Source organism: Chamaea fasciata, unplaced genomic scaffold (genome assembly GCF_029207755.1).
Source record: "Chamaea fasciata isolate MVZ Bird 193981 ecotype frontalis unplaced genomic scaffold, bChaFas1.0.hap1 SCAF_1, whole genome shotgun sequence".
NCBI lineage: Eukaryota > Metazoa > Chordata > Aves > Passeriformes > Sylviidae > Chamaea > Chamaea fasciata.
Window position 1 is genome coordinate 153,201,588 of NW_027094086.1, and position 23,891 is coordinate 153,225,478.

At 41.7% G+C, this 23,891-nt stretch overlaps 1 protein-coding gene across 4 annotated transcripts in view; it reads left to right on the forward strand.

Moving 5' to 3' along the window:
• Positions 1–23,891, forward strand: part of SMARCD3 (SWI/SNF related, matrix associated, actin dependent regulator of chromatin, subfamily d, member 3) — a 49,623-nt gene that overhangs the window by 24,110 nt on the left and 1,622 nt on the right. For 3 of the 4 annotated variants that reach the window (XM_066202985.1, XM_066202979.1, XM_066203002.1), the window contains 10 exons: positions 1,613–1,735; positions 9,016–9,138; positions 10,889–10,984; positions 11,481–11,582; positions 13,073–13,234; positions 17,043–17,132; positions 17,817–17,914; positions 20,214–20,349; positions 22,404–22,526; positions 23,765–23,866. In XM_066202985.1, the coding sequence (XP_066059082.1) occupies positions 1,613–1,735; positions 9,016–9,138; positions 10,889–10,984; positions 11,481–11,582; positions 13,073–13,234; positions 17,043–17,132; positions 17,817–17,914; positions 20,214–20,349; positions 22,404–22,526; positions 23,765–23,866 (1,155 nt within the window). The remainder of the gene's footprint in view (positions 1–1,612; positions 1,736–9,015; positions 9,139–10,888; positions 10,985–11,480; positions 11,583–13,072; positions 13,235–17,042; positions 17,133–17,816; positions 17,915–20,213; positions 20,350–22,403; positions 22,527–23,764; positions 23,867–23,891) is intronic. The other variant, XM_066202993.1, reaches the window with a different exon arrangement.

Genomic DNA, 23,891 nt, shown 5'->3' on the forward strand with positions numbered 1-23,891 from the left:
ATTTCTTCCGGCGAGGAAATGAGGAATCTTTTCATCTGTGCAGAACAGGAAAAAAACCTTGGAGTGTTTTGTTGTGTCCAAAGATTTGCACTCACTGCCTTGCTGCCCTTGCTCTGCAAGCTGCCTGTCAATTCTTTGATGTTTCCAGGGTAATGCTTGCTCTTCGTGCTCATGATTCTTTTATTATTCTGCTGATACGAACATTTTGAGAAAGCATATAAGCAGTTAAAAATACAATGGTTCGGCTAAAGCTGGACAGGTTTTGCTCTGTGGTTTCTGCTTTTCCAAAGGATCAGTCTTGCTGTAAGTTGAGCAGGTATTCTGCCATGTCAAAACAAGCAGAGTAGGTTGAAAGAGACATTTATTTGTTAATCTTAATCAGTCGAAATACAGCAGGGAGAAATTGTTCGTCTTCAGGCTGGAAAAGAAAATTATTAAGAAAGGGACGGCAAAAACCTGTAAAACATATGGCAGAGGGGCCTAGGGAATACCTGCCCACTGCTGCTCCGGCAGTGCAGGGAAATGGCGTCAGATGAAACTCACCTGGGGCAGGTTCCCAATGAGCAAAAGAGCTTCTTCCTCCCACACTGCCTGGTGAGGTTCTGCAACGCTCTGCCTCAGGCTATTGCTGCTAAAAGGCAACAGCTTTGGAACCTTGTCAGAGACACAATCCTAGGAGAGCCAGCTCTTGGCATGACCTCGTGCAAGAGTTCTCATGTCCCTGCGGAGCACAGGGAGCAGGTGCATGCCTAGTGTCTCTCACGTAGGTGGTTGTGCCTTACACCAGGTATAAACCGTAATTGTAACAGTAACTAATGGTGATTCTAAAGCAAAGCAGGAATACCAACTCACTTTTAATTCCTGTGGAAATACTATAACAGTTAAATATTTTAGTTAAATAAGTGAAAGCTAGAGTGAATATTGTAGAAATAGAAAAGGTTGTGTAGTAGACCTATTTTAGTTACTTACAGTACCTTTTTTTAATGGTTTTCCTGCAGGAGTTATTCCAAATTATCATTTAAGGGTATATTTAGCATTTCTAAGCTCCGTTCATTAGGTCTTCGTTCCAACCTACTTCATATCCCCTTCTCTGCTAACTTGCTTGTAAAAGAGAAAATAAAAAAGGGGGTTTGTCAGTAGAACTAATGTAGTTAACTAATTTATTAAAGTGCCAATAAAAGTTGGCAGGATCATAAGTTGACACCTGATATCTGGTCATGTTGAAACTTTGACGTGAAGGTCAGTTTCACCTCAGCCAGGAAGATGTGCTGACAAAGGCTGGCATCCGACGGGACAGTTTTTACTTTGGATTGCTGGAAGTAGTGGCTCCCTGGCTGCTGGCGGCTAAGCCTCACTCGAGGAAAACAGCCTTGATTCAGGCCTTGTGGATTCAGGCAGGGTCTTCCAGAATGCATTAGCCTCAGTTCTGTGCTTTTCAGTCTGTGCCACATTGTCCACGCCACTGAGACCTGCCCCACTGTCTGGGAATGCTGCCGGAGGGAGAACTCCTCTAGGCACGTCTGTCCAAGGGCTGGGACTGTGTCGATGTTGCTGTTCGGGAGCACGGCAGATTCGTGCTTCCTGTGCTTGGATATTCATTGCTTCCTTTCAGATCCGGGAGCTGGTTCCTGAGTCCCAGGCCTACATGGATCTCTTGGCCTTCGAGCGCAAACTGGACCAGACCATTATGCGGAAGCGCGTGGATATTCAGGAAGCACTGAAGAGGCCGATGAAGGTATGTGGATTGTGTCAGGGGAGAAGAATAATTCTTGTAGTAAACGGTGGAAATACCTTTCCAGTAAAAGTCCCATTAGCAGAAGCGCTTTGGAATGGGTCAGTGAGCAAACAGCTGGGAATCAGCATGCATAGAAAAGAGGCAGAGAAAATTCTGTGGCTATTACCAGCTCTAGCTTCTGAAAGTCTTTAATAAGGGGAATAATGGCCTAGGGATAAATAAAGGATAGATAAACACTGGTCTGGGAACTTCGTATTGAAATGATAAAAAATGAGAAAAGAAGAGATTAGAGGGGTGTGCTGAAGGTATGTATTAATGTTTCCAATTCAAATTTGGTCAAAAGTGGAACTTGAGGAATAACAGAGCATACAATGGAAGATTTACTTACAGAAATTATTATTTGTGTGAGAAAAGAATGGATGACATTTTCTGCGTTTTCTATTAGATCAAGTCCAGCACTTCGCTCTTCCTAATTTCCCACTGAAATGGTCTTTTTCTGACTTTTCTGAGTCTGTTCATTGGAATCACGTAAGAGTTTAGATAGGAGGAAACTGGAAGTTATCTAGTTCAACCTTCTGCTAAAAACAAGGTTGTCAAGGCCTTGTTGAGTTTTGAAAATATCTAAGGATGGAGGTTTCACAGCATCGTCAAGCAGTCTGCTAAAATTTTTGCCCACTCTCATTGTGAAGAATTTCTTTTCGTGTCTCATTTAATTCTTGTGACTGTATTGGGTAGCTCATACTCTATTCCTCCAATAGCTCCCATAGAATAAAGGGGTTTGTAGCTGTATCTCTGCTGTGACGTAAAGCTAACATTCTTGTCTGTACCACAGTGATGGGGTCAGCCCAACAAAGATCAATATCCTATTGTCTTTGCCACTGTACAGGTGATACAATGTGATAGGCTGATAAAATGTGGAAGGTTTTACCTCTTTCCAGTTTTACCGGTTGCTATATGCAAAAAAAACAAACAAAAAAGAAACAATCAAGTTCCATTAACACCTAGACAGGGAACTGAACTGTGGATGGTCTAAATCATGAATTCATTCTTAAAAAGTGTTGTACATAGTAGATTGTACTCTCAGAAGAAATAATTTGTCTTACCTTCTTGATACGGGTAGAACACCGTTCTTTTAAACTGGCTAGGAATCTGGCTAAAGGTTTTTGAAGGTTTAAAGGGGATTTAAAGGTGATTGAAGACTTTGACTTGAATTCATAAATCAGCAGGAAGTTATTTATTCTGTGGCAAGCTCTTTAATGAGGGAATTAACAGGTCCACAAGGTCCTAGCTGTAAGCTGTGCAATGAAGATACTCAATCTCTGGGATAGGGATGAGTGTAGAAGGCACAACACTCTACAGAAACTGTAGAGAGGAAATTTTGTTTCCATCTAGGGCTCAGCAAACACATTTTAAATATCGGTTACTCAGTTACCATCTAGAGAATGATCAAACGGATGTTTTTCAATTCATGTATAGGTAGTCCTAGCATATCGGTATCAGACCTGTCAAAATAGGGCTAAACCTAGATACACTTGGGTTTTTCTTAATGTTAAATATTTCCATTTTATTACAGTTGCAGAATTGGTTATAGCAATAGAAGTTATCTCTGCATTTCCATCTCTTATCAAAGCTCTTGTAATTTTGAAATATTTGCCCTAACTCAGTGATTCTCAAACTGGGATTGTAATCCCAGGTGAAATATGAATTTGTCTGAGGTGTGTGAAATTATGTAGGGAATATGCAGGATTTCTCAGAGTTACCAGCTGTAATTGCAGTCACAGTGATTGAGCTGTAGCTAGAGACAGTCGTAAGGCACCACAGATTTATGGTCTAGTGTTGCTCAGGCTGGCTTTTTTTTTTTTCTGTCTGAAGACTAACTATTCTGGGGAAATTTTAGGGAGAAGTGGTTTAAGCTTTTTTTTTTTTTCGAGAGGACAGTGCATAAAATATGTTTGGCTTGTTGGTCCTACTTGGATCTCCTCAGAGCAGTTGTGCTCTTGAGCCAGCTGACAGCTGTGGGACGACTCAAGAAGTGAGGAGACCTGGGGTTTGTGCGGCTGTTGGAGGGGGAAATGGCCTTCCCCACCTGTCAGCTCCTTTGACTACTGTCGGCAGCCCCCTTCAGCTGCCAGCTTCTCCACTTTAGATCCTGCCTTGGCTGTTGTCTGCTGGTTGGGCACTGCTGTTTACTGTCCTCTTCCTCAGCCACTCCTGCATTCTTGGATTGCATCTGTCAGGAGAGTCTCAGAATTCCTTGTCTGGAGAGCAGCATTAGCGTTGTACTGACTTCATGGAAGACCCACATGGTCAGAATTCCAGAAAGAACTTACAGGAGGTAGTCGGGCAGGCAGGGCTGTTTGACAGATACAGCAAGCTCCGTGGCCCGAAGGAAACAGAAGCCGTACACTCACAAGACCAGTAGATGGCATTAAAGAATCTGTGAAAAATCTATGCAGCTCTAAGACCATGGTGGACTTGGGGAGTAGGATTTATTTGACTAAGTGTAGACATACCCATTTTATTCATTGGTATGTGAGCTGGTCACTCTTGGCTCCCTTCATAGTTGAGAGATTAAGTTGGTGTAGGCGGTGCTGTTCAGGGCACAGTTCTTCTCATACAGAAGTGGATGTTTAAAAGAATATAGATAAATAACACCCTAAAAATGTTTTTTTTTTCTCTCCATGGTGCAAGCCTGAGTTAGACAGTTGTGGCCATAAACATAATTTTAAGACTGAGACAATTTTCATCCCGAAGCTTGAACCAGGGTCTCCTGACTGAAAGAGGGATGTGACCCATGTCACAAGCAAGGCTCCTGCTCCAAGTCCTGGCACCACAGACAGTACTTTCGTCTCACCCAAACCAGAGACTCTCATGCAGGGACTGTCACTCTTTTGCAGTGAACTGGTGTGAGACATTCAGTTTACCAGATATGTGTATAGTTGCAGTTTCCAAACTAAATTATCTGCTTCCAGGTTCTCCATTTTTGGGTGAAAAACAAGTAGTAGCATCATAATACCATCATAGTGTCTCTCTCCCTAGTTTCATGAATTGAGATTTTTTCCCCACTTTCAAGTTTTAGGATGACTGAGGAATTGATATCCCATTGTTGCCAGAAAGCAAGTTTGGGTTGTTTTCTGAAACACTTGTCTTGTGGCATAATTTTATGTGTTCTACTGTTTGCATTATGAGATAAGGAAAACATGAACACCTAATCTCCTCCTTTAATCAGTCAATGATTTAAATATGTCTTTCGGGTTCTTTAATGTTCTCTTTTCTCAGGTAAAAAATTCACTCCTCCCAATCACTGCAGAAAAAGAATTTTTCAGTGCACTTGGCTTCTTATTACCTGTCGCTATACAACACCTCATTCTCTCCTGAGAAAGTACAATATGCAACTGAGAAATAAGCTGCTGTAGCTGATTTTATAGACTGTTGTGCATACTAATTTCCACTTTATTCCTCTGTAGCATTTGCTTCACTTCTTTTTGAGTTTTTTGTTGTTCTTTAGGTTTTATAGAACTGTCTGCAAGTATTTTTCATGCAATTTTGAACTCAGTAAATATTGTCTCATTCCTTTTATTATTCATGATATTATGTAGTCTACCAAGCCACTGGTTTTTCTGCTTCAGGTTGGCCATTTTTAAGTTCTTGTCCATTTTTTTTAAGGAGTTACCTAACTAATTTTGTTTCCTCTACAAATTTTGACATCTCTGGCTGCTGCTCTGTGTAAGATGCCTCTGTATTCCAGCTCTGATGTGGACACTCTTTGTTTAATTTGGGTCTTTTATAATGAACAGACAGTGGTCATTGTTTTTTCTGTCTCCTGATTTTTAGTTTCCATGCTGCCACTGTTAATTTTGCTTCCTAAAAAGTTTCTTGTGTGTGTGAGACCGGGAGACAGTTACTCTGTGTGCAAAGGGAGAAACACAGATTTTAATCTTTTCTGTGCTTTTGCCTTGAAGTTTTTATGCTATGTTGAGATTCATAGAAATTCACCCTTAAGATATACTTAGGGAGCTCTTAACACAATGCTACTTATAAAGTTGGCAGTCAGGGTTTTTTTGACTCAGTCAGCAATGGAGTATCTGCTAATAACTTGGTTTGTTTGAAATCCCGACTTCCCTGGAAGTGTCCTGGAGGTTTTGTGTCCAGCCTGAGTTCATTGAAGAGAGCTAAATTCAGCAGCTGATGGAGATTTGTCTGGGGGGTAGCACACGGATCATGGCATCATCAGATACTTCCTTCCTGATTCAACTTGTTAGGTTTTCAATACTAATGGAAACTGGGGGGAAAAAAGTAACACTGAAAACCAGGGGAAGTTTTCTGAAGGTTTTGACAGATTTCCAGCATTTCACCCATTTACTTGAACTTAAAGCTGTATTGATTTCTGTGAAGATGACATCAGAGAACCTGGAGAGAGAGCAAGCTGTAGGTGTGGTGCTCCACCATTCCTGTCAGCCTCCCATTTAAATCTGTTTGATCTCACAGGAGCCCTCCCAGCAGTTGTGCTGAGACCTTTGCAGGAGTTCATTTCTGAAATGACCACTCATCTGTTACATATGATTTTTTTTTCCTTTTTGTTTTCTCAAGGAGAAATTGTAAGTGAAACACAATGGGTTTAGGAGAAGACTTTTCATTTTAATATGACTGCTATTTAAAGTCATTTTTGCTGAAGCTGAGTCCAAGGTCTGTATCTTACTCTTAGAGGGCAAGGAGATCAAGCATTTACTGATTTTTTGGACACAAGATGATTTGATTCACAACGTTGATCAAGTCTCTGTGAAGTTTCCCCTTCTTAGCTTTGTGGTTTTGGGTGGTAAAGTCCTGGTGTGTCTGAAGAGATGAAGTGTGATGCTTTCTGTTTGCCCTAGACCTGTAAGTCTTCTCTTTAGTTTTTGCGCCCAGCTCCTGAGAATCCTTTGGTTGCTCGCTCTTCTGCTCTCTGAGAATCCACCACACAGAGAGGAGAACAGATTTTAGGTCTCTCTGATAAAGCGGATGGCTCAGAAATTTGCAGAATCTATTGAAGGGCAGTGGCTTCTTGCCACTGCTTTATTTAAGCCGCAAAGCAATCAAGTTGCTCATAAATTTTATCATTTCCTGCCTGGATGAGGTGGAGTTGCTCAACTGGAGATGGAGGAGTATGTCAGTGAGAGCCTTCTGGGTATGAACTTGACATTATTGCAGGACACGGGGATACTGAGGATGAACCAAATGCAGTGGGTTTTGGTGTGTGTCAGCAGCTGAAGAGACTCTGTGGCCTGTACTCTAAAACCCCACCCAGCACCATGTTGGTGTCTTTCTTTCTTGAACTCAGTTGTGACTGTATCTCATCTCCGAACTGGTGTCTTCCCAGACTGGACATCCTTACGACAGCAGTATAGCTGTGCATGCTGGAGTTGTTACTGCATAGATCCCTTCAGGTAGGATTCAGACTGTACTCTTGGGTCTCTGCCAAGGGTCTTGCTTCCCAGGCTCGGTGGTAGTTTGAATCAGCTGCCAGGAAAACAGTCATGGTGGGAGAGAAGGAGCTTGAGGGTCCAAAGTAACTGTTCCTGGCTGTAGAGCCACAGTCCTGAAATTTTGCTAGGGATTTCTAAATTTATTTTCTTTAAATTCCGCTGCACCAAGTATGCACTACCACTGTTGGTGAGAAGGGGATGTAGGGCAAGTTCAAGTGCCATTGTCTAGTTCCTGGACCTGGAAGAGGAGACAGCCTCCCAAAATGTCTGGGAGCAGAGCCATTCCCATGTAGCTCTTACAAGGAGCCAGTGGTGCTGGCGACAGTAGATGTCTATTAAGTGAAAGCTTGTGTTGTAGGTACAGTTCTGCAAGTAATCCAGGTGGGCGGAAAATTCAGGAATGGTCCATAAAATGCGCAGGGGTAATTTGAAGAGTTTTGAGTTTAGAAATATGAAGTCCTTCGCAAGTCCACCACACCAAATGAAGCTTTGGGGTCATTAAAATAATTATATTATGAAAGACCACTTTGGCAACAGAAATCCTGTAGGAAAGGATGGCGAAAACATGGATTCACAAGAATCTTTTTCTGCCTATCTGCCTGTTCTTACCTGTGTAAACTTGTCATTTTCTGCACTGATGGCACTTTGGAAAATCCTGTTCCCTGTCAGAGCATACTGTTGACACTCCGTTTCTGTCAAACCTGTCTCTCACTGTCTTTTCCAGATTTGGCAAAATGTAGTAGTTTTCTGTTCCTCTTCAGCCATACATCTCTGCCTTCCCCATTCCTCTATGCCAGATTATCCTGGATAATCTGCTGTATGTAACTTCCTTCTCTCCTGTGTGTGTGTGAAAGCTTTACAAGATTGCTGCTTTCTTTCATTGTTTTGTCGGCATTAACTTGACAACTGTAGCCCTTTTGACGTTGTATTATACGTAGGTATTGGAGATTTAGAGTCCCAAAGTAATTTTTGGTGATAATCTTTTCTGGAATCCATGCATCAGACTCAATAGCTGAGTTTTCCACATGGTGCCTGGAAGGAGGGGCGCTGAGAAATTACACGGCCATAAGCCACTGCAGTGACTGGCAAACTTCAGGTGGTGTGTAAAAACGACAATGCGTAGGCAGGATTGTGTTTCTGATGGGCCTGAGCCCCTGGGTTAGGGACGAAGGGCAGTACCTTCCTTCACTCAGGTCTCCCAGCTAGCTGGAGCTGCAGCATGTTTGCTGAGGGTGAAGGCAGGTGGGGTAAGGCAGCCAGTGTGAGTGTGTCAGTGTGTCTGCAGGAGGTTTATTACCAGATACTGCATGATGGTAGAATGCAGATGGGCACAGATGTGCCCAGCAGGTAGTTTGCAGCATGAGCTGTATTTGTGACGGCCATTTACAAATTTGAACTGATGCAACTATGAAAGACATTTGTGTTGCAGTAGATTTGCGGCTGAATTTTAGCAATCTAGATAGGTTGAAGCCCAAAAGGACATCATATCATGCTTTTCTCACAATGATTTCTCAAATATCTAAACCTGAAGTACAGGATGTGTCACTTCTCAGGCTTGGCAACCCCCTGTCTTCCTCCATTTGCAGTGAATTTCAGCACGTTTGTATAGCCAAAAGTTTTTGAAAGGGATTTCCAGATTCAGCTCTCCAATGTATTTTTTGTTCATGTAACAGAATCTTACATTCTAATACAACTAGTGCAACTGTACAGATCATGGAGATTCCCTATTAAATGTGTAATTATCACGTTTCCTGCTGCTTCCTCAGATCCTGAACTTAAACTGGATATGTGCTTTTCCCTTGTCTATGTGCATAACAGCAAAAGCGGAAACTGAGACTTTACATCTCCAACACTTTTAATCCTGCAAAATCAGACGCTGATGACTCTGATGGCAGCATTGCTTCGTGGGAGCTGCGCGTGGAGGGGAAGCTCTTGGATGATGTATGACTTATCTCTGCTTCACTGGGGCTGGCAGGAGTCTAAAGATTTCCTTTGGGGTGGTAGGTTTTACTGGGGCATCAGCTGAGACAAGATATGACTGAATGGCAGTGTTGGCTGCTGGGAAGGCACTGTGCCCAGCCCAAGCGAGGGATAAGGGATTCCTAATGGGAATGTTGGAGGGTGCAGCAGAAAATGAGGCAGACATAAGGACAGGACAGGTAGACGAAAGCAGAGAGAAGAGGACTGAGATGAATCCCTTTACAGAGATGGCAGGGTTCAGGTTACAACAGGTGCAATAATTCTGGCCTACAGTGGGCATTGGATCTTGTGAAGAGCAGCGTAACAGGGTGAAGGCAGTGCTTCATGTTCTTAGGGCGTACAACACTATGTACGAATGGTTAGAGCAAGGGTGGAAGAAACACTTTACCATTACGAAATCCTCAGAAACCTCAGTGGTGGGTTTAGCTGTACTTGGGGAAGGCTGGACTTTCCTAATGCAGGCATCATCTATTTGAATAGACTTCACAAGTATTTATAGGCTAAACAGATGAAGAGCGTGCATGCCTGGAGAGGGCAAGGCTTTATTCTGTCTGAATGTAACTGTACATGAGTCAGTCTTGCTGGAGGAGGAAGTGGTGATGAAGTGCAACATCTGGGAATTGACGTTAGGCAAATGCACTTTAGAAATTAGAGCATATACTTCAATAAAGAAAGAGATTCTTCATTGGGACAACATAGCTTTTCACTTACCAGCGTTTTAAAATGAAATATTATCTGCACTAAATACAAAGAAATAAATTGGAGTCCTGTGGCCTGTATTCTGTGGAGAGTCAGATTAGGTAATCATAGACCTAGTTTTTAATATAGACAGCATGAGCTGTGCAGTAAACAACAAATACTGATAATTAAATGATAATTAAAAAAATAAAGGAAATAGTTTTGCTTAGTGTATGACCAGTCTGCAAAATTTACTGTAATCTGATAAATCCGACCAAGAAATTAGCATTCATCAAAAAAACCCAGGCCGTTAAAAAGAAAGGTGTACAGAGGACCTAGGATCATAAAATGGTTTGAGTTGGAAGGGATCTTCAAGACCATCTCATTCCATCCCACTGCCCTGGACAGGGATACCTTCCACTAGCACGTGTTGCTCAAAGCCCCATCCAACCTGGCCTGGAACACTTTCAGGGACAGGGCAGCCACAGCTCCTGTGGGCAACCTGTGCCAGGGCTTCACCACCTTCTGAGTAAAAAATGTCTTTCTTAAGACCAGTCCAAACCTACAGGCTTTCATTAAAACCATTGCCCCTCACCCTGTCACTACAGGTTTTGGTTAAAAGTCTCCCTTGAGCTTCTTACAAGCCCCCTTTAAATACTCCCTGGAACCTGTGTTTCTCTGGCCTAAACAGCCCCAGCTCTCTCAGCCTGTCCTCATGGGAGGGGTGCTCCAGTCCTGAGATAATTTTCATGGCTGTTCTCTGGACCTTTCTCAAAGATGCCGTGTTCACCTTACAAGCCAGTCCTTCCCAATAACATTAAGAGTCAAGGAAATCTTCCCTAAAGTGTGCGCTGTTCCACCGCTGTTGAGATTTTTGCGTCCTACCCTGTGTTTGTCAGAGAACTCAATTAGATTGATCACACATGTGGTTTACGTGGGATTTGGTGTTCAAGACAGAGAGACTGAGAAGAAAGTCTAGGGGACAAGCTAATACATGCAGCCTTATACATGTCTGGTTCTTCTGCTTGTACAGCTCAGCAAACAGAAACGGAAGTTTTCATCTTTTTTTAAGAGTTTGGTTATTGAACTGGACAAAGATCTTTATGGACCTGACAATCATCTTGTGGAGGTGAGAAGGCTGTGCGCCCGTTGCATACAAACAAGTTACTGGCACACATAAACACCTCGTGCCTGTTGCCTCCCTTGTTTAAGGGACCTTGCACTCATTATCTCATTTAAGGTGTTTTCAAAGTTTTCAAAATTCCATTTTTCTTACGAATATTTGCTAAAGGAATCTACTCTAAAAACGTAGGTGATGTAGTGATGCAGTGCACATCTTAGAACAGAATGTATGAAAAGATGAAAATATTGTGCACATTTCTCCTAACAAGTGAAGTATGTTAACAACAGAGCAGATTTTGCACTAAAGCTGAATTGAAATTACTGCGGGGGGTGGAGGGGGGAGTTGTCGTGGTTTGGTTTTGTTGTTGTCAGGTTTCTTTTTTAGATTGCCAGATTTTAGAGAGCTTGTACTTGTCTGATTCTGGCATGGTGTACTGCGCAAGATGCACCTCCATGGACATCAGTGAAGAAAAGACCAACAGTTTTGCTTTTCCCTTTGTTAGTGGCACAGAACTCCCACGACCCAGGAGACGGATGGCTTCCAGGTGAAGAGACCTGGGGATGTCAGCGTGCGATGCACATTACTCCTCATGTTGGACTACCAGGTCAGTGCACTGCTTTTAGCCTGGGACATGCAGCACTGGGACCTAGTGCAACAGAGCAAATTCATCTTGCCACACATCTCAGACCCCAATGTACTTGTACTTGCAATGTCACATGGTCCTTTGAAGTTAGAATGATACCAAACTGACAGATTATTTAAAATTTAAAGGGGACAAATCAAGTGAGTTTCTAATACAGTCTAGCAAAATGTTGGTCTTTGCATTATGATAATTAGTATTTTTATTGCCCAGAAAAAATATGCATTTCTTCCTCTAGCTTCTTACAGAACAGTCAGGTAAGTTGCATACAAGTTACACGTGTGGTTCTTTAAAAAAAAACCAGAGGAGAAGCTTTTGCTAGTGGTACCTGAAGTAGCTGTGTAGCTGTGGCAGCCTTACCTTGGCACAAATGACAGATACTGCAGTTGTGGAGCTCACTAATCTGAAACCATCCCGGGAAGAAATGTTGCTGTGTTAAGGAAACTGTTAAGAGTGCACTGCTGCGAGTAGACGGCGGTTCAGGCTCAGATGCATTTTGATGGTGTAACTTTAAGGACTTGTTCTCTACCACCTTCTTTTGCCTCCAGGCAAATAGCACCTATTCAGGATATAGACACTCCATTTTATGTTAACAGAAAGAAAATTGTATTAATTTTAGGGCGCATATGGGCTAACTGAAATACTGATGTAGGCAGCAGGAATTTATACTCTTGAGACAATACAATGATGTTTGTTATGCTCACCATTTTTATAAATTCATACTTTAAAATAGATAGTCTGTTATCCTTAGGTCTTTATTTGTTATAAAGATAGCTTTGGGTGACCTGCCACCCATCAGAGTAATCCTTGCTTAATAATGTGGTGGATACTAAACATGAGTATGAGGACACACTTGAATAAGCATCAAATTTCAAATTATCCAAGGAATTTTTGTTACAAGAGATGGAGAACAGGAAAGTTGAGTTGTGTCACTGAGATCAGGAAAAGAAATAAAATCCATTGACTGATTGTGATTGGGTAAATGTTTTGGTGTGCACCAGAACGGTGGGAACATGCCTGAACAAACAGAGTTCAAAGACAGTGTGTTGATGTGAGGCAGCAGGTACTAGCAACTGTGGAAGCATCATCCTGTCTTCCTTCTCTCTCTGTAGTTAAATTCCAGTAGTTCAGAGGAAGGACTGTTCCTTTTCTTCTCATTCCCAAAAGTCAAATTTTGCATCAGTGTTGAAACGGAAAATTCTTCCTGAGTCTTTGTGCAGGTTTTATTATTTGAAGCATGTGCTGCAGGTGGTCTGTGTGCACGGCACAGGGCCAAGGTCCCTCTTCCAGGGCACCAATGATGGGACACAAAAACACAAACTTACATTTTTGCCATCTCTGCCACTTAATGGGATGCTTCTCCTTAGGAACACCGAGAATTAAAACTGAAACGTCATACTTGTGTGTCTGTCTGCTTTCCTCTGTATTGCCACCTCCCTGGCTCTCCGTTCCAGCCTCCCCAGTTCAAGCTGGACCCGCGGTTGGCGCGTCTGCTGGGGATCCACACGCAGACACGCTCGGCCATCATCCAGGCGCTCTGGCAGTACATCAAAACCAACAAGCTGCAAGACTCCCACGATAAGGAATACATTAACTGCGACAAGTACTTCCAGCAGGTAACTTTCTTGGACACTGCAGCTCTTTAGAAGCAAACCGTAACACCCAGCCACAAATTAGGGGTGAATGAAAATGACTGGTTTTTATTTTCCCTTAAGGATTTGTGGTATCCTCAGTACCCAATGGCTTTCAGCAGCCACTGCAACTCATATCATTAACACTCTCTCCATGTACCAGGGTTGTCAAAACCCTCTACATCTGGTCTAGCACTCCCACATAAGTTGTGGCCTTTCCAGGAAGGAGGACTTCTGTACTGATTTGATGGGGTTTTTTCCTCCATTCTATCATTTTATACTAGGAAACGTAAAATAATCTGCTGATTTTGATTGTCAAATCATATGTAGACCTGTTTTCTTCCCTTCTCTTTCCCTGTTTATGAAGGAAGAAGACGTGGAAGATATGATAAGAAAAGCTGTTTTTCGTAAATGTTCTTCAGATAATGAAATACCCTTAATGATCTGCATGATGTTTTGAAAATAACGTTAAGACTTTTTGTCTTTTACAATGACCTCTAGAATTAACCAAGAAGGCCACTTCAAAGCATCTCCACCCTTTCTGTAGATATGATTATGGGTTTGTTTTTTTTTTGAAAGGTGATGTTAACTGAGCTATCAGTGTCTTACCTGGCTTTGTTTTTCATGCTCACTTGACTTATTTTGAAAGGAATTAATAGTAGGGTTTGTGACATACTTCTGGAAAGTACTGGCAGAGTACAATGAATGAATAATGTTTTAGCAAGCAGTGAAAGTAAATGTTGTGATGAAACTTGTGTGTCACTGTTACGGACACGAAAGAACCACGCTCACTCAGGTTGAGAGATCAGCAGAGAAAGAGGAAGTTTATTAGGATTTGGGGTTTAAATGGGATTTGGGATTTGATCAAGGATTGAGAGATGTGAGGAACACCTCTCTGACCCCTGTGGTCAATTCAGCAGTCCATCACAGAGAGGTGTGCAAAAGCAATCTACTTTGTTTATGTTAAATGGGTGAGAAACTCCAGTCCAGAAATGTAAACAATTAGAAAGTTAAAGAATCAGGGCAACACTTGCGTCCTGGTTTTCTTTTTATTTTCTGATGTTAATTTGCCCTATGACAGTTCAAAGTAGCCAATGCTTGAGGTAAACTTGAAGACACCTTTGCACATTTGAAAATACAAAATGCAACAAAATAATTGTGAGATTCATGGGTATTTATAGGAATATAGAACCAAAGTGATCAGGATTGTATGGTCACTAGTTTGTGTTTGGGTTTTGGTTTTTTGAGAATTAGAGCATACAGTCTTATTCACAAATAGTGAAAACTCCATATTAAAACCATGAAAGAATTTTTGGCAAAATGACAATTCTGTTAGTTCTCTTGATTAGATTATTTGATTCCCATTCTTTATTTATCTATAGCCAATTTAGACTGAGTTTTGTTACTGCCAGCCCAAAGAGGAAATGGGAAAGGCAAGGTGAAGAACATTTGAAAAATCATGAGCAGAAAGAAAAAGGTGAAAAAGGAGTAATTTTTTATATTTTGGTCAATAATTAGAGTCCATCAACTAAAACTGGCAGGTAGCAAATTGAAAACAAACAAAAAGACTCAAGCATATTTAAACTTCAAAACTCCTTGCAATAGAACCTTGCAAATGCTAAAAGTGTATATGGGTTCCAAAAGTGACAAACCAATGGATGAAAAATCTTGGGCTGTTTTAAATGCAGAGCTGTGGAAGTTGGGAGAGTTTTCAGGGGGGGAAGAACCGGTGTATGTTTCTCCTGTTCTCACATGTTTCCTTTACTGTCCACTTTTGGCCACTGCCAAGGGTGGGATATTACGGTGGATTTGCAGCAGATCCTTTGTGTGACCCTCTACAGATGTACGTATTTTTAGTAGGCAGGAGGGCCTTATCAGTTTTATTTATTTTAACTTCCAAAATTTTATATATTTTAACTTTCAGAATAAGGACTCTGTTAGAATAAGAACTTGTTGAAGCTGTCTTCTCCTCGTGCACATCATTAAGAGACTTACTTGCTCTTAGGTCTCCTTTGTCTTAGAACTCTGCAGAAATGCTACGACACCTGACAGTTGTCTTCCCTTGTCTTCTCATCCTCAGAAGATGAGTCAAGTGAGAGAGTTGGGAAGTAGCTGATTGCTTTTCTGGAAGACTCTAGAATCTCACACCCGGCAAGAGCTGGCTAATCTGGAATAGTTTCATAAGAATTCAGTGCTTGCACAGATTTAAATCATAAATGGGATTGTTTTGAGTATTTCTGTTTTCCTTAGGTTTCTGGCAAAATTGTCCTAATTAGCTGATCTTGCATTCAAAGCTGAGGCTACTGCTTAGGAATCTGAATCCCCTTAAAATAAACGAAATATTTCATGATGAGGTTTTTTTGTTTTTCACTGTAGTACTCTCAGGTCGAGAGATGGAGGTCAAAGGAGTTAGGTTAGTAATGCCTTCCAGTCTGATAATATTTCTGTAGGTTCTATAGTTTTAGCCACATAACTCCTGGAAAGAAAAATGTTGTCCTGGCTGGAAGTGTGTGCATCACTCAGGGGATCAGTACATAATGCATCTGCATCTCTGGCATTCCCCTTGAGATACTGGTCTTCTCATTTAGTATGCCAGCTTTTCTGAGGGGTTTTTTTGTGGTTATGTCCAAGGGCACAAGACAGTACAGACTAAAAAATTATCACTGATAGAGTTACCTTGACCCACCAGGATCACTGTAGCCAGAGAGGCTTTCAGAGCCTTAGCTTAGACCACTAACTCCAGTTAGGCAGGAATGTGAGAAGCTTTAGGAAAATTGCACCCACGCTGAGTTTCCAGCCACCCATCCTCCTCTCATTAATGTGTGTCCTTGATCCCTTTTCCCTTAAAGCTCCTGTCGCTGGGGCAGGCATCCATGTCAGGAGTTTGACATGAGTGTTGAGCCAGTGGTGACAGCAGATGGGATGGAGCTTGATGTGGAGAGATTTTGGGTTGGAATTCCCACAGTCACCTCTATCAAGTGTCAGAATTCATAACTCAAGTAAGGAGTGAGCTGCAGACTCAGTAGGTTTTGTTACTTCCTTGTTCTTCAGGAACTAGCTGGCTGAATTCCTGGATGCAGGCAAGTCCAACACAGGTTTCAGAGTTGATGAGGACGGATTCTTTTCTGTTTAAAAACAATGTTTACATCAGCAGGGAGATTTGAAATCCACTGTGTTACGAGCAAAAGCAAGAAAAATGATTCAAAGGTATTTCAAAAGCAATAGAACCTTGAAAAGGGTTACTGGAGCTGGTTCCAAGGTATTTCTGCTGCCAAATTCACTCACTTGAGATAACTCTGAATTTCAAAAGATACCCTATCTGAGGAACCAGAGCCTCTGACTTTGTATGTCTGTTGCACAACATGAGAGTCCTTTATTTTCAACCCTGCCTGCATCCTTTGCCTCTGGAGCTGCAAAGGTTGTTTCTGTTTATAGATACATTACTGTGAGTAGTGTATCTCTTCTGTCAGGTGAAAATAGTTTCCCTGAGAGGCATTTGCATCTGCATAGGCCTAAACATTTTTACAAATGGCTCCACATAAGGGCACATTTTAAGGCAAATGTTAATATATAGAAAGTTCAGGTTTGGGGTTTTTTTAAGGTCAGTTTAAATGGAGAATCTTCAGAGAAAAGTTTGTTTGCCTGTTCAAAGCATTAAAAATCACAGTAGGAAACAAAGGCTGTAATAATTACATTTCTCAAGGTGTGAAGAGTGTTGTTTCTATATTCATAGCAATGCACTGCAGTTGCTCACAGAAAATTTCTAAACTCTACAGCTTTTAACCCTTTCCAGATTTTTTTTTTTCCTGAATTCAGCAGAAATCCATGGTGTGATTTTCGGGGTTGTCCTGTGCAGAGCCAGGAGTTGAACTCAATGACCCTTGTGAGTCCCTTCCCACCCGGGATATTCTATGAGTCTATGATTCTATTTAGCTTCAGGACCACAGTAAAGAGAAAGTAACCATAAACCGCAGTTTGGAAAGGGGTGGATCCCTCCCAAGAGGCTGTTCAGGCTTTGGTTAAGAATAAATAATATCACATGGACTTTATTTTTCTGTAATCCTAAAAACCACACAAATTGCAATTGGGTTTAAAATCCAGAAATGTTTTCCTGTATTTATCTTTAGCACAAAATATTGCAGGAAACATTCCTTGGGTGAAAAAAGGCAAACCCTTTCTGTTTTTCCCTGGTGAAAAAAATACAGTTGTTTTCTTTACAATATGCTGCTGTAAACCCTCAGTAAGAGAGGGAGTATTTGCTTCTCTCCCATCATTGATACAGTTCATCCTCATGTCCCAATAAAGTGTCCTGCTCCCTCCAGCAGCTAAACTAAAAGTGAGACACCTGAAATTGTCATGACCCTATGGATATGTCTGCAAGCCCAGGTGAAAGTACAGGGACAGAAATGACCAAAAAATTTAATCTTTGCAAGGAACCTGAATTACAGCTTTCAAAATCACCTTCCATAATTGCCTCAGTTCCTTGTGAGATGCAGATTTCTTTCTTTCTCATTTAACTGCAAGATGGGCTTTGGACAAACAACACTTGTTATTTATTGTGTTCCAGATCTTTGACTGCCCACGGCTAAAGTTTTCTGAAATTCCTCAGAGACTCACTAACCTACTGCTGCCGCCGGACCCGATAGTGATAAACCACATCATCAGGTAAGCTGGTTGGTCAGCTCAGCACTGTCACGTGCAAAACACTCACTAGATAAAGTACAGAAACAGCTGCAGCAGCTGTAGTGACCAGAATCCAGTTTTTTTAACTTCCAGGTGAATACCTTGGACTTTGTTGTGTGTTTGTGCTCTGTGTTATTCTAGTTTGTATAATTCTGAATTATTTTCACTAGCACAGCACCAATTTTCTAGGAGGATGAAAACCAACTTTTATATTTACTAGAATACCATTGAGAGAGTTGATTGGGCATTTTTCCTAAGGAGAGAGGAATGAAAGTTTGAACTCACAAAAAGAGATAAAAAACAAATTGAAATGAGGTATTGTACACCATGGACAATCATTCTAATCTCTGATATATTGTGTAAAATGTACAACAGCACTACAATTTCAAATGCAGGGCCAGTCCATGCATGCTTTGTTGGGATTGGGCCAGCTGTTTGACTGTTAGTCTTGTTCTGAGAATGCCAAGGAGTCAGGAGTTCTCCAGAGATTAACAACAGGGAATGCCTGGATTCAGAGGAGGTCATTGTGTCCAAGATGCTGAGCTCTCCTTTCCTTGTCAAAAGAGATGTCTTTGGGGCATAGCAGATGAAACGCAACTTTCAGGTCTCCAGGGCTCTTCCAGCATGTGCCTTGTTTAAGTGACAGCTGTGTACATGGAGGGGGGGATAAAGAAACTTCTGGGGATTGCAACTTTACTGTTCAGATATTTCAGTCCTTTCCAAGTTTCTTTGTGGTCAGGGTCAAAATTCTGCTTCTGGGTTTTTAAACATTATTATTACTTAAGATACTGATTTGATTTCCTACAGAATATATACAATATATTTTTAAGCAAATGTTTCTGAATTTGCTTAAAATTGGGCTCTTTATTTTAAATTTGTAACATATGTGATAAGAAGTTTAAATATTGCATAGGCTATGAAAATAACATTTGTTTTTTTTTTTAAATTCATTTGAATATATCAGAGTAATGAAAAAGCAGCTTGGTGGTGACAGGGTGGTGACACCCATGCAGATTGAGAGCTGTGTACATACTGGCATTGGGCACAACTCAGTGACCTGTCTGATGGACCACAAAAAGCTGAAGTCCTCAGAGATAGATAGATAGTCATTGCTTAGAGAAAAATGATTATATTGATTATGTTTCCAGGGGCAGAGAGGTGACAAAAAGGCACTGGAGGAAGTGTTTTTTGTCAGGTGCCAGCTAAAGAGCAGGTGTGTGTCACAAAGCAACAGCTTTGTGTCTAGCAGCATTCTCTGATGCACTGTGTGCACCACACAGCACCTGACAACCTTAAACAGTATTCATGTAACGGTGTGGAAAAAGGAAGAATTAATTTCCTGGGAACAGGAAGTACTTTTGCAGTGAAGTCTTTACAGTGTTGGGCTAAGATAAAATAAATCTGGAAGTCCGTCACTGAAGTTAAAGAGAGTAAGTAATTTTTAGACTCCTAACGTCACAGAATAGTTTACAGTAGAAGGGATTGCTGTGGTCATTGAGAGCTCCCCCATCCAAACCCAAATCAGGTTCAAAGTCTGTCCAAGATACTTAAGGGTCTGGTCCAACCAAGCTTTTAACAGGGTCTCACAAATGCTCTGCCCTGTCACCCTGCATTCAGTTTTTCGGAGTGAATGTGGTCAGCCACAGAAACAATATGCCAGCTGCCTGTCCTGGTTTAGTCCAGTCTTCAGCTCAGGCTCCCCATCCGCTCGTTCTCTCTCCAGCAGGGCGGGGGGAAGCGCCGAAAAGGTAAAAGGGAGAGAAAGACACTATAACAAATGATGATTGTGATGATGATGATGGTGATGAACAAAATCCAACACTACAAGCGATATAGATGAAAACTATTGCTCAACACCAACTGACTGATGCCCAGCGACACCCTGAGCAGTGAACACCTGCCGCAGTTTACTGCTCAGTATGGTGCCACATGGTTTGGAATATCCCTTTGGTCAGTTGGGGTCTGCTGTTCCCAGCCGTGTCACTTCCCAGCTCCTTGTGCAGCCTCAGCCTCCTCGGGCAGTGTGAGGAGCGGAAAAGGTCTCGACACTGATCATAAGCAACGATCAGCAATAATGAAAACATCTCTGTGTGACCGTTTCCAGCACAAATTCACAACGCAGCCCCATACCAGCTACTACGGAGAACGTTAACTCTATCCCAGCCAACTTTTTTCACAGCATTTGCAACAGGTTTTATTGAAGAGTGAATTTTGGGCTGGATGGAAATCCATTCTGATTAATTATGGCCATTCTCATGATCTTGTGTTATACTCTCCATAGTGTTGACCCCAACGATCAGAAGAAGACGGCTTGCTATGACATAGATGTAGAAGTTGAAGACCCATTAAAGGGCCAGATGAGTAGTTTTCTTCTCTCAACAGCTAACCAACAGGAGATAACAGCATTGGATAACAAGGTATTACCCCAAGAGTAAAGTATCCCATGGTACATGTACTCATTGTGTAGCTTCACGTGTGTTTGGTGTCGTGTGTCAAAGACAGTAATGTTGCGAGATGGGGACTTCTGTTAAGGGCATGTGCTTTCAAGGGATGAATCAGCCAAATGCAGCGGGAATACATCAGGGTGAATGGCATTCCCACTTAGGATTTGATCTAAGGCCCGACGTGGTTGTTGAGGTGATAGTTTCACAGGTAGTGTTTTGAGTCCCCTGACACTTGAGAACCACCTGAACTGTATGACTAACTTTTTATTGAGAGGTTATGATACCTTGCGGAATTGCTAAGCCAAAGCTAGGAGAATTTTATACTCAGCTGTGGGTTTTGTACTCATAACTGCAGAATGGCTCTCTGCATTAGGTGGAAGTGTGGAACGTGCATGGCAGGAAGATCTCTTGGAGCACTTTGGGGGTTTTAAGTGTTAGTGGAAGAGGATCATGTGCACTTCAAATAATAATACCTGTCTTAAGGCAGGTGGGTTTTGCAGGCTGTTTTAGGGGTTCGTGTCCTAGGGGCTGTTGGCCAGTTCCAGCACGTGTCAATGGCTGATTTGGATCAGTAAGGGATAAACTAAAATGCCTTCTCAGAGCAAGGCCCAGGTTCTCTTTGTTTACTGCTAATGCAAACAGTATGTTAAACTCTGGTCTTCATGCAGTTTTAAAGGGGGTCTGGGCACCAGCAATGCAATGGATTCTGGTAACTGTTGCAGCGTCTTTGCTGTCATGGCTCTTGAGAACAGTCCTTTTCAGCTGCTCAGTCACTTGGTTCCCAGTCTTTATAAGCTTGCAAGCAGCATGCATAGGGTTATTCTGTATCCAGTGCCACTCACCTTTTCCCCTGTCTGTGTCACCTCTTTTTTTAATATTTGCTTCAGCACAGGGCAGGCTGTGGTCAGTGAAGTTACTGAAGTCACTGCTGGGTGAGTGGGCACGAGCTGCTCCTGTTAAATTGGGCATTGCATTGCTGTGCTGCCATGGAGTCCCCCCCGGGAATTCGGCGCACACCAATGGAGTTCACTCCACACAACTACAGAATTTTCCCAAAGAAGGAATGATTTTAAGTTGACAGCAGCTCTCTTCTCCTGACGTACCATGTAGTACCTACAGTAGTGGCCTTGATGGCATAACCAGATCAGGGTTTATTTTCTCCCACATGCTTGGTCACCTTAGCTGCTTTGGCAAAGGAGACGAATATGTGGAACTAAACAAGATAGGTTTACTATTTCAAACTAGAATGTTAGAGGAACAAGGTAGCAAAAGTTTGCTTTTGTGTGTGTCTATGTGCAAATGATTCATAAACTGTCCTCCTCCTGTTCATACTTCATGATAGTATCCATTATAGGACCTTGACTCCTCTTCAGTCTTCATTCTTCCCTGCTAGTTAATGTTTCTGCCATAATATATCTAAAGATACAATTAATTTTCTATAAACCTTCCATACGCATGATTTCTCATTGTTCACACTCTTCTTTTTGCAGCCATCGTGACTTTTACAGGCTTTCTCTTAAGAAAAAGTCTAGAAGTTGTGGCTGTTCATTTGACATGGACTTGATCAGGAAACTGCTAGAGTGTTTAAGGATTACAGTAGGATATTGAAGGTGTGGTGAAGATGGTAACCAGGGGAATAACTGCTTTCTTGCACTGGGCACTGCTTAACTGCATATTTACGTAGCACCTTTCCTGAAAGATGCCAGTCTTGGCAGGAAATTATTACATTGTGCAGTGACGGCTTGGTTCTGCATGCCACGCAGGAGTTCAGTGCAGGCAGTGAAGGACAATCCTATACATACTTGTATTGCAGAAGTATAAGTGAAATCAAAATGTAGTGGCAGGATTGCAGTTAAATTGCTGCTTTTTGAATTGAAAAAGCCCTAGGAAGGGCTGCACAAGTCTGTGGTGTAGAATTGTCCCCTTTGTACGTTACCAGGAGTATAAAGATAGTAACGGAGCTGACCCGATGGTCACTGGAGCATGGGAGAAATTAAAGAGTGTTCGCTTTGTTTTTTTTCTGTCAGATTCATGAGACAATTGAGTCCATAAATCAGCTAAAAATACAACGTGATTTTATGCTGAGTTTCTCCAAAGACCCCAAAGGATACATCCAAGACCTTCTCCGGTCCCAAAGTAGGGATCTTAAGGTGAGCTAAGGTTTTGAAAAGATGGAATAGTGGAACCAGAATGGAAGAATTTTATCTAAAGGTACACAGAGTGTATAGCCAAACATCTGGGATGGATAATTGTTGGAAGACAGACAATGAGTGAACTACTGCAGTCTCAGAGTAGAAAGTATGCAGGAGAGATAGTTTAGGTTGTATTCCACTTCCAGTGGAACAGTGGCGTTTCATGGGAGTGGTAGGTCGATTTGTGACCAGACAGGAAGTTCAAAATGCAGGGCTTTGTTGATGTAGTCTGTAAATTCAAAGCTGTGTAAAACTCAGCAGGAGCAACCTATAGTACGAGAACACAATTTGGATCTTGGTTCATAATTTAATCTTATCAGCTGACCTTGAGCTTATGTTTGAGGTATGCAAGAAATGGAATGTAAAGAAGTTCAGTTGTTTGCCAGCAAAAATTAATAATTTGTTTCTCATTAAGTTTCACATTTTCTGCCTTTAGCTGGCGTGCCTCAAAATCAGTTATATTATTGAATCCATGGAAATATTTTAAAAAAACCATTGTGTCTTTTGTATATAAATGCCTGTTGTTAACTGAATAGTCTTCTAAAAATCCACTGTTAAGATTATGGTTTTTATTATTTATATTGCATTCAAAGGGGACAGACATCTGAAAGCATGTTTAAATAAAGCAGACTTTGACTTGAGGATATTACAAACAAAGGTGTTGTGGAGCTTCTCTAGCTACGTACATGGAATAGTTATTCAGAGTTTTCCCTGACAGACAGCTAGACCTGTAAGAGCCTTTTCTACTAATGTTCTGCTCTGCTGGCATCAGAGTTGTGATTCCACAACACTGCTTTGCAAAATACACCAATAACTATATTTACTGGTGATTCTGTGATGCTGGACACATAGTCATCAGAACTCTATTTTTTGTAGAATGGTTCCAACCCCCTGCTGCCCTATCCCTGGAAGCAGATTGGACAGGGCTTGGAGCACCTGATCTAGTGGAAGGTGTCCCTGCTCATGGCAGGGCGTGGAATGAGATGAGCCTAAAGGTCCTTTCCAACACAAACCATTTGATAATTCTGTGATCCTGTTTTGGCAGTAAGCACACTTTGTCCATTTGCTTTCAGCTTTGAGAACAGTTCTGACCATTTTTATGTGTAATGTAGATAAATTTTCACTCTGGGTAAATCTGAAAGTTTCTCTATGTGGTAGAAGAGCTATGGTGAGAAATGGTTTTATTTGTGTCACAGGTGATGACTGATGTGGTTGGAAACCCGGAGGAAGAACGCAGAGCCGAATTTTATCACGAGCCATGGTCTCAAGAAGCTGTGAGCAGATATTTCTACTGCAAGGTATGAAAGAAATATCCACACTGCT